This window comes from Oryza sativa, chromosome 11, assembly GCF_034140825.1.
Source record: "Oryza sativa Japonica Group chromosome 11, ASM3414082v1".
Lineage (NCBI taxonomy): Eukaryota > Viridiplantae > Streptophyta > Magnoliopsida > Poales > Poaceae > Oryza > Oryza sativa.
Window position 1 is genome coordinate 3,990,866 of NC_089045.1, and position 17,391 is coordinate 4,008,256.

General features: G+C 42.9%; 2 protein-coding genes across 2 annotated transcripts; both read left to right on the plus strand.

Moving 5' to 3' along the window:
* Nucleotides 1-10,462: 10,462 nt before the first annotated feature.
* On the plus strand, nt 10,463-11,011 carry LOC136353899 (dirigent protein 2-like). The gene has a single exon (XM_066305204.1). The coding sequence runs from the start codon at nt 10,463-10,465 to the stop codon at nt 11,009-11,011; it is 549 nt and encodes a 182-aa protein (XP_066161301.1).
* Nucleotides 11,012-16,669: 5,658 nt separating this feature from the next.
* On the plus strand, nt 16,670-17,387 carry LOC4349932 (dirigent protein 2). Its single transcript, XM_015760905.3, has one exon. It carries the CDS (start codon nt 16,687-16,689, stop codon nt 17,239-17,241), a length of 555 nt encoding a protein of 184 aa, XP_015616391.1. The 5' UTR covers nt 16,670-16,686; the 3' UTR covers nt 17,242-17,387.
* Nucleotides 17,388-17,391: the final 4 nt, after the last annotated feature.

Consider the following 17,391-nt stretch of genomic DNA (forward strand, 5'->3'; position numbering starts at 1 on the left):
CGTAGTGATTCAAATTCCACTTCACTTGGCAACATTGCTTCTGCACCATAAACCAAAAAGAACGGCGACTGGCCGGTAGCCCGACTGGGAGTAGTGCGTAAAGACCAAAGTACGGACGACAGCTGATTGACCCACTTGCCAGCATAGGGACGTAGTCGGTCGAAAACTCGTGCTTTTATCCCTTGAAGTATCATGCCATTAGCACGCTCGACTTGTCCGTTACTCATGGTGTGTGCCACGGTGGCATAGCAAATTTTTATACCGAAGTCTTCACAAAAGTCTTTAAATGCTCCGCCAGTGAATTGAGTGCCATTATCAGTGATGATCCGATTAGGTACCCCAAACCGATGCACAATGTTAATGAAAAAATATCTAGCTTTATCTGCCGTAATCGTGATGACCGGTTTAGCCTCAATCCATTTGGAGAATTTGTCAATAGCCACAAAGAGATGCATGTAACCCCCGACTGCCCTTTTAAACGGGCCGACCATGTCAAGCCCCCAGACCGCAAACGGCCAGGACAACGGGATGGTTTGCAACTCTTGGGCTGGTAGGTGAATTTGTCTGGCAAAAAATTGACAACCCTCGCACGTCCGCACAATCTTGTCAGCATCAGATACAGCTATAGGCCAGAAAAAACCTTGCCGGTAAGCTTTGCCGACAATAGTCCGTGCAGCGGCATGGTTACCACAAATACCAGAATGTATATCCTTCAACAATTGTCTTCTTCTTCCAAAGACACACATCGTTGCAGTATTCCTGATGGACTTTTCTTGTACAGATAAGTTTCATGAATAATGTAAAGTCTGCTGCGCCGAGAAATCCGCTCGGCTTCATTTTTGTCTTGAGGAAGTTCTTGTTTGCTCAAAAATTTTATGAACGGTTCTTTCCAGTCGGCTTCGATCATGCTCACGCCTTGAGTATCCATGGCTTCAATTGTCTCTTTTCTGGGCACGGTTGGTTCGTAAAGATGTTCAACGAACACATCTGATCTGAAGGAGCTGCTTCCCGTTTTGAACCAAAATTGGCCAGCCTGTCGGCTGCCTCATTGTTATGTCGAAGGACATGGGTGAGCTCGAGTCCATCGAATTTGTCTTCCAACTTGCGTACCTCTTGTCGATAAGCGGTCATAGTATCATCTAGACAGGACCACTCTTTCATGACTTGATTAACAACCAACTGAGAGTCCCCTCGGACAATTAATCGGCGAATGCCTAGAGAGATGGCAATCCTTAATCCATGGAGTAGCGCCTCGTATTCCGCCACGTTATGGGACGCAGAAAAATGTATCCACAATACGTAGCTCAATCTTTCTCCAATCGGGGAGATTAAAACAACCCCAGCTCCAGTGCCTGTAAGCCTCTTCGACCCATCAAAATGCATAGTCCAATATTCCATCTTTTCCTCTGGCATGTCTTCTTGGCACTCGGTCCACTCGGCAAGGAAATCAGCTAAAGCTTGTGACTTGGTCGAAGTTCGTGGTTTGAACGATATGTCCAAAGACATCAATTCTAAGGCCAACTTCGCAATCCGTCCGTTTGCTTCGCGATTATGAAGTATATCCCCGAGTGGAAACGATGTGACCACCGTGACCGAGTGACTTTGAAAGTAGTGAGATAATTTCCTGACGGTAATTAAGACACCATATAATAACTTTTGAACCTGAGGATACCTTGTCTTGGAGTCGGCTAAAACCTCGCTGACAAAATAAATTGGTCGTTGGACTTTTTGAATATGGCCTTCCTCTTCATGCTCAACAACCAGGATCGTGCTCACAACCTGGGAGGTCGCCAACACATATAACAGTAGCGGCTCTTGTGGATGCGGCGAGGCCAAAACTGGTGGAGTGGTGAGAAGTCTCTTGAAGTCTTTAAAGGCTTTTTGTGCTTCGGGTCCCCACTGAAAATTGTCAGTCTTCTTCAGCAGCTTGAAAAAGGGCATCCCCCGCTCGCCGAGTCGTGAGACGAACCGGCTGAGTGCCGCCATGCAACCAGTCAGCTTTTGGACGTCTTTTTGGGAGCTTGGCGGTTTCATGTTAAGGATGGCGTTGATTTTCTCCGGGTTGGCCTGTATGCCTCTTTGAGATATCATAAATTCGAGCAACTTCCCTGACGGTACTCTGAAGATGCACTTTTCAGGGTTTAGTTTCATCCTGAAAGCATGAATGCTTGTAAAAGTTTCCTCTAAATCTGTGATCAGGTCATCCTTCTGCTTGGTCTTGACGACTACATCATCAACATAAGCTTCAACATTGCGGCCGATCTGAGTCGAGAAATATCTCTGAATCATGCGTTGATAGGTTGCTCCTGCGTTCTTCAATCCAAAGGGCATGGTGATGTAGCAGTAGGCCCCGAAGGGTGTAATAAACGAGGACTTCAAGCAGTCGGATTCTTTCAGTCGAATCTGATGATATCCCGAGTAGCAGTCCAAGAAACTGAGTAACTCGCAGCCTGCCGTTGAGTCAACCACCTAGTCAATGCGAGGTAACCCAAAAGGGTCTTTGGGGCAAGACTTGTTGAGGTCGGTGTAATCAACACACATGCGCCATTGCCCCGTCTTTTTCCGAACCAGGACTGGGTTAGCCAGCCAGTCTGGATGAAGGACTTCCTTGATGAAGCCCGCTGCTAACAGCTTGGTTAATTCCTCCTTGATCGCATCCTTCCTGTCCTGTGCAAAATGGCGGAGTCGTTGCTTGATGGGTTTGGCGTCTTCCTTAACATGTAAAGAGTGCTCAATCACCTCTCTAGGAATACCAGGCATATCGGATGGTTTCCATGCAAAGATATCTTTATTATTTTGAAGAAAGGTGATGAGCGCGCATTCCTATTTACAATCTAACTCAGCGCCTATTACAGCAGTCTTATCAGGATTAGAGGGATCTAAGGGAATCTTTTTCGTCTTAGCATTGCTTTCTCCGCTTTTGAGCATCTTGGTTGCGGGCACTTCTCCTTCGCTTGCCATGGTCGTAGCCAGTCGGATCTCTTCTCGGTCGAGTGTAATCTCGCGGGTCTGGGCCATCTCGCAACGTTCTTTGTCACATGTGACGGCTTGCTTGATGTCGCTTCGTAGTGATATGACTCCTCGAGGACCAGGCATCTTCATCATCATGTAGGTGTAGTGTGGGACGGCCATGAGTTTGGCTAGGGCCGGTCATCCAAGTATAGCATGGTACGCTGTCTCGAAATCAGCGACTTCGAAACAAACATTTTCTATGCGAAAATTCTCCCGAGTGCCGAAAGTGACCGGAAGAGTGATCTGGCCGAGTGGTGTAGCTGATAATCCTGGGATAACACCGTGGAAGGATGCATTACTCGGCTTTAATTCCGTGCGAGGAATCTGCATATCGTCCAGGGTCTTAGCGAAAAGGATGTTGAGTGCACTGCCACCATCGATGAGAGTTCTTCGGAGCTTGACATTGCGAACCACTGGGTCTAGTACCAGGGGGTACCGCCCCGGGTGGACCACTCGGTCGGGATGATCCGAGCGGTCAAACTTGATTGCTATTTCTGACCACCGAAGGTATTGGGGCATGTTGGGCTGAATCACATTGATCTCCCGTTCTGTTAGCTTCTGCTTTCTCTTAGATTCATAAGCCAGAGGTCCACCGAAGATGTGATTGAGTTCTTTGCGATGATCTTGAAAACCAGTCGGGGCATCGTCTTCATCGTCTTTCTTCTTTGATGTGCCTTGCTCTCCGTTTGAAGGCTTAAGTGCATTCTTGACGTATTGCTCCGCAAATTGTTTGTAGACGAAGCAGTCTTTGGCCACGTGGTTGGAGTTAGGATGATGCGGACATTGGGAGTTCATTATCTTGTCGAATGTGTTGACGCGGGGACGTTGTCGGGAAGATGGAGAGGTTGTTGCCACAAGTTCTTCGGGCTTACACTTGCGATCCTTGCGGTTGTTACTTCCACTCCCTCCTGCGGTCGGCGTGTCCTTCTTTGGCTTCCAAGTGGTGCCTGACTGCTTGGACGCCGTAATAGCATCTTCGGCTTTGGCATACTCGTTGGCTTTTTCAAACATCTGCTTGACCGTCTTGGGAGGTTTGCGTCCGAACTTGCCGACTAGGTCCTCGTGGCGAATGCCTTTAGTAAAGGCGGCAATGATGACGTCGTCGGTGATGTCGGAGATCTTGTTGCGTTGCTCGGAGAAGCGCCGGATGTAATCTCGAAGGGATTCTCCAGACTTCTGAACGACGTTGTAGAGATCAAACTGTGTGCCGGGGCGTTCAAAGGTGCCCTGGAAGTTGGCGATGAAGTGATCACGAAGTTCTGCCCATGATCCGATCATGCCACGGGGTAGTCCGTGGAGCTAGGATCGGGCGGAATCCGCTAGAGCCACAGGCAGATAGTTTGCCATGGCCTTGCTATCTCCTCCTGCTGCGTGGATTGCGAGACCATAGACGGTGAGCCAAGACTCAGGGTTGGTGGTGCCGTCATATTTCTCGATTTCAGTCGGCTTAAAGCCGGCTGGCCAATCCACTCGACGCAGATCGCTTGTGAAGGCAGCAACGCCGTCCACATCATCGTCATAACGATCTGGTGAATGGTGGCCTCTTGCTGCGCGGCGCTGGTTGATGGTGTCGCGAAGATCGATGGGGCGCCTTCGATGTGGGGAGTGTGGTCGTTCAACTCGACGCTCCCTATATCGTTCGGGAGGCGAACGAACAGACCGTTCATCATGTCCTCTGCTCCTGCGACTAGATCCGGCGCCGGCAATGCTGAGGCTTGGCTGGTGATAGTCTTGAGATCGAAGATGAGGGACTTGGCTACTAGTCGGGGTGCGGGTGCTTGCAGAGTTGGCTGGAACCGAGGCAGCGATCATGGTCTTCGTCTGGTTCAAGATGTTGACAACATGATCAGCTTAGTTGAGTGCGTCTTCCTTGAGGAGGGTGTCGAGGAGAGTGATTGCTGCAACCGCGTTCTGCTGGGGGATGCGAAAGACCGCTGTTCCGTCGACGTCTTGTTGCCCAATGAGCTATCTCGCTCGCCGCCCGGATTCCAAGGCGCGTTGCCGTCGATCTTCAGCCTCCTTTGCAATCCTTTCGTGATCTTGTTGCTCACGCTGTAGTCGTTCTCGCTCCTGTCGCTGTCGCTCTTCCTCCAGTCGGCGACGTTCAGCTTCTTGCCGTGCGCGATCTTGGTCCGCTTCTCGGGCTCGGCGCTGTTCCTCCGTTTCGTTGGCAGCCATGAATACGCCGAAGAAGAGGGGCGTGTAGTTATCCTCATAGCTGTCGTCGAAGTTGTCGAGGTCGCCGTGGTCATAGTGGTAGCCGAAGTCGTCGTAGTCGAGGATCTTGGTTGGTCAAGAACTGACGCCGGGGGAGCTGAGGTAGCCATCCATCTCTTCCGTCGAGACTGTCCCAAGAGGTTGGAGTATAACGCCAACCTCCCTGGATCTAGACTAGATCGGGGCCGATGCCGGAGCTCGCCTAGATCTCCGAGTGGGAGATGTTTTGGCTGTGAAGACGGCAGCCAAGTCATCAGGAAGTTTCATCAAGATTGAAGGATAGGACCCGTCGTCTTGATCTGGTCGCGGAGGAGTAGATTGGATCTCGTCCGAGTGGTTTGAAGCCGACTCGGAAGATATGATCTTGGAGTAGGCCTCGGCCGAGTTCGGAATACCAAACGGCACGGGGACCTGGTCTCTCCCCGACTGGTTCGAATCCGAGTCAAGGAGAGAGATCTTGCCGAAGTCGTTGGTGATGAAGTTGAGGCTGCCGAACCAGAACGCCTGCCCGGGAGGGAAGGCGAAGTTGTCGATGCCAGAAACGGAACCCATCGCACTTAGTCGGCAAAAACTTGACGCTGCCCCTACCTGGCGCGCCAACTGTCGAAACAAGATTTCGGCAATAATAAAAGGGGGTGGCTATCAAGCTAGGAAAGTTGATGGTTTTGGAGACAATGAATTTTATACAGGTTCAGGCCTTCATATTCATGAAGTAATACCCTACTCATGTCCGGGGATGATTCCGCCGAGTACGTTATTGATTGTATAAATTGGAAAAAAGAATCGCGCCCCGAGAGACACACGGACCATCCTTATATAGGGGAAGGAGTCCGCTTTACAAAATACAACTCTTATCGTAACGGAATATGGGATTATAGATAAAATACAATTGTAACCGACTAAGATCTCGGGTATTTCCTTGACATACAAGTAAAAAACTAACCCGAGTCTTCATAAAGATATTCTATCTATATTTGGTACCGTATATCCGATTAAATTATAACTGTCATGTAGATATGGAATATCCATATTCTCCACAGTTAATTTATCGATATAATTAAAGCTAGGTAGCTATAGGGTGATCTACATAAAAAGGCAAGGGGGTGGTGGTGGTTGTGTTTAGTTCGATGATTTCGTCGTCGTCATCGTCGTCTCTACTCCCTAGACAAATCTCTAGACAAAGACGAAGACGAAGACGAAGACAACTAGCTCTGCAAGCTAGCACATCTGCACATGCGGCATGCAATACATCTAGCTAGCAATGGAGGATTAGTTAATTGATTTTAGCTGATCTTGTGTGTTCATCAGTTTAGTATTCACTTTACATTACAATTCTTTTAAGGGAAAACAGCACGAGATTGTGCCTTTACATTACATGATTACACTGATCTTGCATATGATGGGTAATGGGTTAATTTGTAATGAAGTAATCCATAGTCCATACTAGATACTTTTACGGCATACACGCTGCAAGTTGGGATATATATGGACTCTGAGGAAGCTGACAGAAGTAGTAGATGCAGTAGGTGAAGATCAGCTGGCTTGGTTTAGATTTCTTCAATCTTGTTTAACACTTATTTTCTCCATCCCAAAATATAAAAAGGACTATGATATTCGATGAGACACATTCTGCTACTATGGGTCTGTTTGGGGAGCTTTTAGCAGCTGTAGCTTCTCCTAGAATCTCCAGTACTTACCACTTGCCAGAAGCTCACCAAAACAGTCCAGCTTTTTATCCAAATTCTAAGAATTTGTGGTTGTAGAATCTGGAAAATGAACTAGAAGACAGAAGCTGGGTTTCCCAGCTTCTCCAGATTCTCACTAGCTAGTTTCTCAGTTGCTGCTTCTCAAAATTTTAAGCTCCCCCAAACAAGCCTTATGAATCTGGACAACTCTCTATTCATATTCATGGTATTAGGATATGTTTTATTCACCAAAATCTTCTGCCTTATATTTTAGGATGGATGGAGATACTTGGTGGAAATGCATGCTTTAGTTATTTAAATTTTGATGCCTCTTCTACACGTGCCTCCATTGATCGGCAGGGGTATACCGCTATATATGATATATCTGTGGGCTTGATTATAACAACTCACCTTCTCATGCATCGTACGTGCTGTCGTTACTTCTTTTTTTTTGTTTTTTTAAAAAGATCAAGATTTTGTTTGGTTTAAAATTAAGCTGCCGTTGTAATGCTTGCCAAATAGAGATTATTATGTGGTGTGTCTATTCCAGCCAACAACTCTTGTCTCGATCACAGATCTTCCTGTAACAGTAATATTAAGCTAGGTAAAAAATTATCTAAATTTTATAAAACCCCACTTATCATGAGCCAATTTACATAAAACCATAGATTTTAGCATGTGACACATAATTATGGTCCAAAAGTTTTCTAAAACCACACTATTAGTGTTAACTGTTAAGGATAAGACATACCTCTTATATTTGGGTTTGTGCTATATGAAAGTACCACATACCTAATAATATACAGGAATATATAGTCAATTAAGGTAATACGGTGATCCGAAAGGAAATTGTTTTCTAGGGATAGAAGATGTCAAAGTCATATTCAGAGAAAATAAGGTCTTCTTGGACCATATCTAATTCAGGTTCTCTGATTTCTACTTTGAGAAAAAGATGATCATCCCTATAAATACAGGGTCCCAATAAGGGGAGGATATTGAATTACAAGCCATAACAAGAGCAATATCGAGATACAATTCGGAGGAAGCCAAAGCCCTAGTCGTTGATTGTAATCTACTTTTTCCCTGATATACATATAAATGGAAGTAGGGTTATTAGTCATCTTAAGGCCCCGAACCAATATAAACACTTGTCCCTTGTCTGCTAGCTAGATATGATCTCAACGTTTTTCATACTCTACAAATATCGTAGGTGGGCACCATAGTCCATCAACACATGGCGTTAACCAAATCGACATACTCCTATATCAAAATTCAAAATTGTATGTTTACATGTATGTAACACTTATATAAGGAATAAATAGCTTATAATTCAAAATGATCAATAGTGTGGTTTTGTAAAACTTCATGGCCATAATAATCAAGGTTATGTGTTACGTGTCAAAACCCACGTGGTTCTGTACAATTTAGACCATAATAGTACATGGGGTTAGTTGAAATTTACTCTAAATTAATTTGAGTCTTAATTCATGGGTAAGGTAAAGATCAAATATAAAACGTACTTCCTCCGTTTCACAATGTAAGTCATTCTAGCATTTTTTACATTCGTATTGATGTTAATGAATCTAAACATATATATATATCTATTTAGATTCATTAACATCAATATGAATGTAGGAAATGCTAAAATGACTTACATTGTGAAACAGAGAGAGTACCGATGAAACGGCCCATATCTCGATGGGCCTATTTACGGCCTCTTCTGCACCGACGAGCAAGACAGACCGTGCGGAAGAGGGCCATGCTAGTGTCGGTGGCTGTGGCGCTGGCGGCCGCCGGAGATGGGGGCATGAATACAAGAAAAAAAAATCCAAGCAAGCAAACACTTTAAAATTTGTTTGCATCTTATGATGAACTGTTTTCTTGTGAGATTTTCTTTTGTCGCTTCACAGTTTCTTGGAGACGGTCACCCGGGCCAGGTGGTTTCCAACTGAATTAAGCTCGATAGATCCATGTGATGTGCCGCAGTCACTGCAACCAGCTGCAATAGATGCTTAAATTCGTAAGTGAACTCACAATAATTCTTTTCTTGAGCGAACCTTTCAAACTATATCATGTTGCCATTGGATTTTAATTAAGTTGTAATGTTAAGGTACTGCCTCCGTTTCACAGTATAAGAGATTTTGATTTTTTTTAATCATCTTTTATATGTGCAAGTTAATTTATGTCCATCCTGCTAATTTTTTCCCCGGTTAGATGTGCAAGTTAATTTATCTTTCTCAAGAAAACGAGATAAATTAGAACAAACTTTTGTTAAGCCACTTCATCAAAGCCTCGTTGTAGAAACGGGTACAAAATGCATATGTAAACAATTATGAAACCTGAATGTGAACAAACTGTTTTTTTTAGAACGATAATGCCAACCATGCCATATTACAGAAGTTTTTGTGATTGTCTCGAGTAGTCTGAAAACACAAGTTTTTTTTTTTCTACAGAGGCAACAAGTTTGTTAAGGGCCTTATACAGCAATTTCATGGATGTTTGTTGCCAAATGTTAACTATTTCCTCTGCATACTACTACACGCAAGTATAATTATATTGCTTGATTTTTATAGAAGAATTATCTCCGTCCCATAATAATTGTATTTCTACCATTCAAATTTTATCTTAAAAAATTGTATTTCTGGTAAGATGGGACACAACAACAAATGGAATGTGTACCCCCAACCTTCATTTTAATTAAGTTTACATATCGAATGTGTTGCTCAACTTTCCTTTTAATCAAGTATAGACATATAGAATATGCGCATGCAGTGTAGTTATTAAATATATATGGTTATTGTGATAAATTGTGTTTGATGTTAATCTATCTCTAATTTCTAGAAATGTAATTATTATGGGATGGAGGTAATACTATGTGAGAAGTGTAACGTAGTACATTCCACATAAATAATATCTTCACAATTGTCAATGTTTCCATTTTTTTACAGCATGTTTTTTTTGTGCTTAATTTCTTTACCATTGCTTCCTGTTCATTTATACTACATTGTTGGCGCTGAAAATCTTAATGCATCACGCAATTCATTTTTTTTTTCTAGGATTTGGTTCAAACATATATTTTTTCCCTCTAGGAGCATATTTTTGTGCACAACTGATATTGCACCGTGTGGACTTTGGGCATTGATTGACTAGCTATGATGCTGCTGGTTAGGACCTTGCTTTCAGTCTTTCCTTGTACGTATAATGTGCCAAATTAACTTAACGCATCCTTCAGTTTGGAGAACTAAAAATAGCCAACTAGTTTGGGGTATTTTAGTGATAGTAACATTTTTCATATATGTACCTCAATACTGTCCACACATATACACAATTTAAATGCAAAACATTACAATCTCTTATTCTCTTTCGGTTGTTCACTCGGTCTACAAGGACAGGTCAATGAAATATCCATTGCTCATGAGGAGACAATAGATATCCATGATTCCCTCAATCACTGCTTCACACTTGTCCTATCCCTTGCCTCCATAAATAGGTCATGAGTATATCATCCACTCAACACAAATTAACACAAATTCAATTCTAAGATCAAAATGGCAAGAGGATTGGCGGTGATGAGTGTACTCTTATTTGTGTTGGCCACTACTACTAAGGCTGACATGGAAGGCAGGTCTAGGCCCAACGCCTTAGGCAACAGTTTAGTGCCGACACACCTACACTTCTACTTCCATGACAAGGTGACCAGTCCGTCACCGTCAGCGGTGAGGGTAGTAAACCCGCCAAACAACACATCGTTGACCTTCTTGGGGATGGTGGTTGTCATGGATGACCCATTGACCGAACGGCCCGATCCCGCATCAAAGCTCGTGGGCCATGCCCAGGGCATGTATGTCTCGTCTGACCAAGCCCGGATAGGCTTCTTGCAGGCCATGAATATCGTGCTCACCGCTGGGTCGTATAATGGAAGCGTGGTCATAGTGCTTGGCAGCAACCACATATCCGACATTATCCATGAGATGCCGATTTTGGGCGGAACCGGCCACTTTCGCTTCGCTCGTGGCTATGCCCAAGCCCGCACCTACTTTCTCGACCCAAACGGACTTGATGCCATTGTCGAGTACAACGTTTATGTCTTCCATTGATCTTCATGCTAGGTTGGCTTAATTGTTGATGCTATTATTCCCTCCGTTCCCTCTTACTTGATATAAGATACTATTCATGTATAAACTTGGACCACTCATCTTTATGAAAAAAAAAGGTATAAATATTCTATTATCAAAGTACCAGTCCCGACATTCCATATGGCTTAACAGTTTAACATGCACTGTGTTGACTAGTGCAAGCCATATGGAATGTCGGGAGTACTAAATTTCTACCACATATGTGCCCCGTGTAATAAGGAAGACTTAATTCATGCAAGGTTTGCTTTAATTACTAATCTTCAAAGTTTGAAGATTGGTCTACGACAACGTTGTCCATTTCGGGCCAACGCACTGTGACACCGCCCATCTCGCGTCCCACGAGACCGTGGCGCTCTTCGTCGACTCGTCACGCCATCGTTATATTCGTGCAAAGATTTAGCGATATCAATGGTATATTTGTGCCAAAAAAAATTACATCCTAATATATTTCCAAATTTAATCATCCTTCTAGAGCGTATAGATTAATTTGGAACAAGAATTGTACACTATAGAAAAGGGACCAAATTAATGCTAGCCCCGCGACACCGCCGCTTGTCGTCGCGCGCACTGCGATACCGCGGCGACGAACTCAGGTGGGTTTCCATCAATTAACTACTCTAATTGATATCTGTTCTGAAAAAAAAATTGATATCATTAGTAATTAATTCATTTATATTAGTTACCGATGACATCACGCCGCACATATGGCGTGGCTAGCGCCGACCAGCTCAACACCTCTTGTTTGGCGTCGAGAACGACCCGTGCGGCCTCGCCATAGACGCAGAGCTCGGGCACCGCCCATGCGCCTTGGCTCCTCGCCTCCCTTCACCACCGTGGAGCGGGTGATTGAGCTCCTTGGCTCCTCACTTCCGATGACATCGCACCACGCACATGGTGTCACCGGTGCCAACAGGCTCAACACCTCTTGCTTGGCGTCGAGGACCCACACGGCCTCGCCGTAGGCGCTAAGCTCGGCTGCCACCCATGCATGTACAATATCGTCCCCTGCCTCCAAGAAGACCAAGAAGAGAAGAGGAGGGAGGAGAGAGAGAAAAATAGAAAGAAGAGGAGGATGCACTGACATATGGGTCTCACACTGAATCAGCCGGTCAAACTAAGTCAATGAGCTACATTAGCAAAAAAACCGCTCTCAAAACCATCAAGGGGGTCATTTTGCATCGATTTTAATAATTAGAGGAGCGATTGAGAGATAAGAATTAGATTAAAACTATATATATTTGAGGAAGCCAATGTGAACTTATGCCAAAGTGGAATATATTTGATTGGGCCGCATGCGTAGCCCAAAATGTGTGGCATCTGATGTGGGTTAGCCATGCCGGCCCCAAGCTGCAGCAATTGTAGTAGGGAGTACCTATGCATCTTTCGAAAGATTTTTATAATCATATCACACAGATTTTTAATCCTTGGATTAAAATCCAATAGACACAGTAAAATGCAAAAAACAACTAAGAAACACCATAATGGACACTATATTTCCATATCTTCAGAAAAAAAAGACCAAATCCAATATAAATTTCAAAACTTATATGCGAAGATTCAAAAATTACACTGTAAATTACAAAAGTTACAGTGTAAATTTCATAAATTACATTGTAACTTACAAGAAAACACACTGTAAATTTGAGTGAGAAAATCGAGTGAGAGATAAGAAAAAATCTTTCGAGTGAGAGATAAGAAAAAATCTTTCGAGTGAGATATAGCAAAATCGATTGTAGTAAGCAAGCGAAGCAACTGTGGCATCTCTTCTTATATTCTTAGAGCAAGGCTAATAGTATAGCCAAATACTAGCTTCAAATTATCTATAGCCAATTTATACAATTGTTGCTTACTATACTATTAATACTTAGTCTCACCTGTCATACACACATTATGTCTTGGAGTCCGCGCTGCAGCTGGCTACAAATCTGTAGTCCGCTGCTCTTCTTTCTTCGCTTTTATATCTCTTTAAAATATGTTTGTAACTGGCTTATAGCCTGCTATTGTACATGTTCTTAAGTTAGCTCACAGTAAATTGTTTCCAAGGAAACCCATTAAACTACAATATTTGATCTTGATTTCTTAAGTTATAATTTTATATATTTTTTCTAAATAAGGAACATGTGCAATATACTTAGAAAAAGGGATTTATAAGATTATTTGGCGAAACTTATTTTCTTTATGGTGCTCTCTATCGATAGTAAAACTTCATCCAAACCGTTAATTTATTTTCTATATGAAAAGGTTAGATACTTTTATTATACTAACACCTCCATTAAGTCGTTAACGGTAGCAGAAATTATCAACGGAAAAATCGTTTTAACAAATAACGGCATGGAGGGGTAAAATCTTTTGTCGCTCTCGTTCACAATCACAACTCCTGGGGCAGCTCTCCGCCACTCAGCAAATCGGAGGGGACTCGACTGCTGTATTCTCTCTCTTCAGCCATCGGAAAAATATTTTTCCCAACAATAGTCTATACTAGGAATTTTGAAATATTGGAAGCTATAAGGTATTTATATGTGGCTGTGAAAAATGATTTTTCTCTAAATATATTACAAAGTTATATAAACCTTCCAAACGAATTGAATTTTTTTCCAACAATTTTTTTACAGCATAAATATTTTTCCTACAATTGTTTTATACAACTTCTGAAAATTAAAAGATAAATCACATTTTCATTGGTTCTCTTATAGTAACTTTTAGCTACACAGGGGCATATATTGGTTTTTGTGGACAATATGATGGTCAACTGACATTGACCACCAGAATGGCAAAAGAGGATGGGGCACTAATGGAGTAGTGGTAAAAGAGAGAAATGCAAAATTTTGATGGCGGGACGAAAAATACGGTTTCAATAAGTGGTAGAAGAAAAAAATTCCCAACTTTAATCGACATGCAAGATCTTGAGGCAAAGGGACTGACTATGTAACATTCACAAGAAAATGCTTCCTCATTTCAGTCACTTTTGGATGCCCTGGATTGCTTTAAGATTCGTACTATTACAGTTCTTCTACTTTATCATCTTCTCTGTCGTTCTCCTTTACACAATGCTTCAAATCGCGCCTAATCTCGACGATAATGTTGCCTCCCTCGCCGATTGCGCCTTCCCCGGCCTTGCCCTCATCAGAAGGCGCCAATGGTGCCAGTGAGGCCATGTCAGCCATCATGCACCCCATCTCCCCCTCTCTCCCTCTCCTTCCCATCATGCGGTGGTAAGGTGCCCCACCCCATTGTTTTCCACACCTCCTAACTGGTCAGGAACCCACACCCCCGCTACCAATGTTGGCCAACCACCTGCTAACGATCCCGTGGCTTTAGCTCCACCCACATGTTCTGCCACCCACGGCCGTCTCGCTAAGCCCTGTGAACTTCCCCCGTCCCCCGTCCCCCCCCCCCCCCCGTCCCCTTCCACCCCAACTTCGAACCCTAAACCTAAATCGGTTGGGCTGTCGCTAATTTCTTGAGTAAGAGGAGAAGACCCCGGCATGAATCTTGTGGCGAATGGGACAGCAGAGAATCTGCAAAGATTCCTCTAAAAAATCTATCGAATTAAGTCTAACAAATATTTTTTAAAAGGGTTAATTGGATCCATGTGATTACGAGTTTGCCGTATTAAATAGGGTTAATTGATATGCTTAACTATCGTGTAGGAGTATTTCTTAGCTCAGCTTCAGCTCCAATATTTGAAATATTCACGAGCATCCAGTATTCACTATTCAGATCGTATCGTGTGTTTTGTGAAATCGGATGATTGGCGTTCGTTATACCATATCCCCATCGATTCTCCAAAAGAAAACATTAATAGAGCATTCAGAATTCTTTAAAAAAACAGAGCATTCACAAGCAAAGGATCCCCTTAATTAATTCTTTCAGATATAAAAACAACCAGCAACATTCATTGGGTCATCAGAGTAGAGGAGGGTTTGGTTTTTTTTCAAGTTCTAGATTTGAATGATAGACGATGACAGCGATGCGTCTACGACGACTTCATCAACCTCAAGATATACCAGTCAAATCTCTCAGAGGTCCTTCAAGGGATAGAGTGTGTATGTGCCTTTATAAGGCTAAGTGTGTGTATGTGAGCGCCTAATGTGTTTTTAGAAAACAATTATTTGAAGAGGGAATTGATACAATTTGTTTCAGTGTCTTCGAAAATTGATGCCATCCTTCCTCTTTCACCGAATCATCTTTTATATATTTGGTTCCCTTCCTTCGTGTGCAACTTAATTATTTGTTTTCCTGTTTAGAGGTGCAAGTTAGTTAGTCCATCTTTCTCATGAAAACAAGATGAATTAGAACAAATTGGTTGAGTTGCTGAAAGATATCCACTCCAAGCTGGCTGAGCTGCTTCAGAAATGCTGGCAAAGAGATCGATTGAGAGGCATTGGAGATCCTTCAAGACTCCTCAAATGTGCCATTTCTTTTTTCTTTTAACACAATATATATGTAGGTGCTTATAACACGCACATACTCTCATTTCAATAAATGCACATGCACATATTCTATCTCTGTAAGCACATTTAAAGACTGGGTTAGTATATCTTAAAATCGATAAAGTCATATGACATATGTCTCACTGTCGATGGTATGTTTTAATGCATGTGTATCTTAATTTGTTATTACTCCCTCTAGTCATTTTTACTTCATGTTGGGAGAGTTAAGCTTAGCTTTCCCCGCATCAAATTAAAGTGATAGGAGGGAGTATCTAATTATGGCAAATATCATCAAGATTGTCAAGAGCTTCATTTTTTTTACAGTATGATATTTTTGCGCTTAGCTCCTTACCTTTGCTTGCTCTTGAGTATATTATGCTCCAGAAATCAGAAATGTACATTCTGTTCTAGCGTCCGATGCTGGCGCTTAAAAGCTTAATTCATCACGCAATTCGAAATTTTTTTCTAGGACTTCGTTTACTCTCTCCGGGTTGATAATATTAGTCGTTTTGGACAAGAATAAAGTCAAACTTTAAAATCTTTGACTACAAATAATTTCTAAAATATTTATCTTAAAAATATAAAAACCATATGTGTAGATTAGTCTTAAAAAGTACTTCAATAAAACCATATATTTATATTATAATAGAAAATAGTTGTCAAAGTTACTTTTTAGAGACCGTGTCCTTGTTCAAAACGACAAGTATTATCAAATCGGAGGGAGTAATTTAGTTTTCTCTAGGAGCACATTGTTGTGCACAAGTGATATTGCACCGTGGACTTTGGGCGTGGTTGGGCCCTTGCTTTCAGCAAACTACAAGGCATCGTCCTTCGGTTTGGAGAACTAAAAATTAATTAACCAACTAGTTTGGAGATTCGGGGTACTTTACTGAAAGTAACACATATATTTCTTATATGTGCCTCAATGTTAACCACACTTAATCATACACAATCTAAATGCAAATTAAGTAAGCATTACAATCTTTTATTCTAGTCTTTCGGTTCAGTCGATCTACAAGGACATGTCAACTAAAATGTACTTCCAATTGGTCATGAGCAACAATTAATAGATAGCCATAATTCCTCCAATCGCTGCTCGCCACGTGTCCCTCCTCCAACTCATATATAGAGCCCTAGAGCTCCCATGCCTCTATAAATAGGATGCGAGTGTTATTCACTCAACACAAACTCTAAGATCAAAAAATGGCAAAGGAAATAGTAGTGATGAGTGTGCTCCTTTTTGTGCTGGCCGCCACTACTAAGGCCGACACGCAAAGCGGGTATGGGCATGGGTGTAGCTCCTTATGCAATAGTTCAGCGCCGACACACATACACTTCTACTTCCATGACAAGATTACCGGCCCCTCGCCATCCGCTGTGCAGGTGGTCAGCCCACCGAACAAAACATCACCAACCTCTTTCGGGACGGTGTATGTCATGGATGACCCATTGACCGAGGGGCCTGACCCAAGGTCCAAGCCCGTGGGTCGAGCCCAGGGCATGTACCTCTCATCAGACCAAGTCCGGATAGGCTTCCTACAGGCTATGAACATCGTGCTCACTGCTGGGCCGTACAATGGCAGCGTGATAACCGTGCTCGGCAGCAACCACATATCCGACAGTATCCGTGAGATGCCGGTTGTCGGTGGCACCAGTGCTTTCCGCTTCGCTCGTGGCTATGCCCAAGCCCGCACCTACTTTCTTGACTCAAATGGACTTGACGCCATCGTGGAGTACAACGTCTATGTCTTCCATTGATCTTGATGCACGCTTAAGTTTGTCTTAGTTAATTACTGATGGTGTCAAGAGAGAAGCTTTATTTAATTCTACCACATATCTTGTGTAATAAGGGAGAATTCATGCAAGGTTGGATTTAATTGCTATTCTCCAAGGTTTGATGTGTATAGT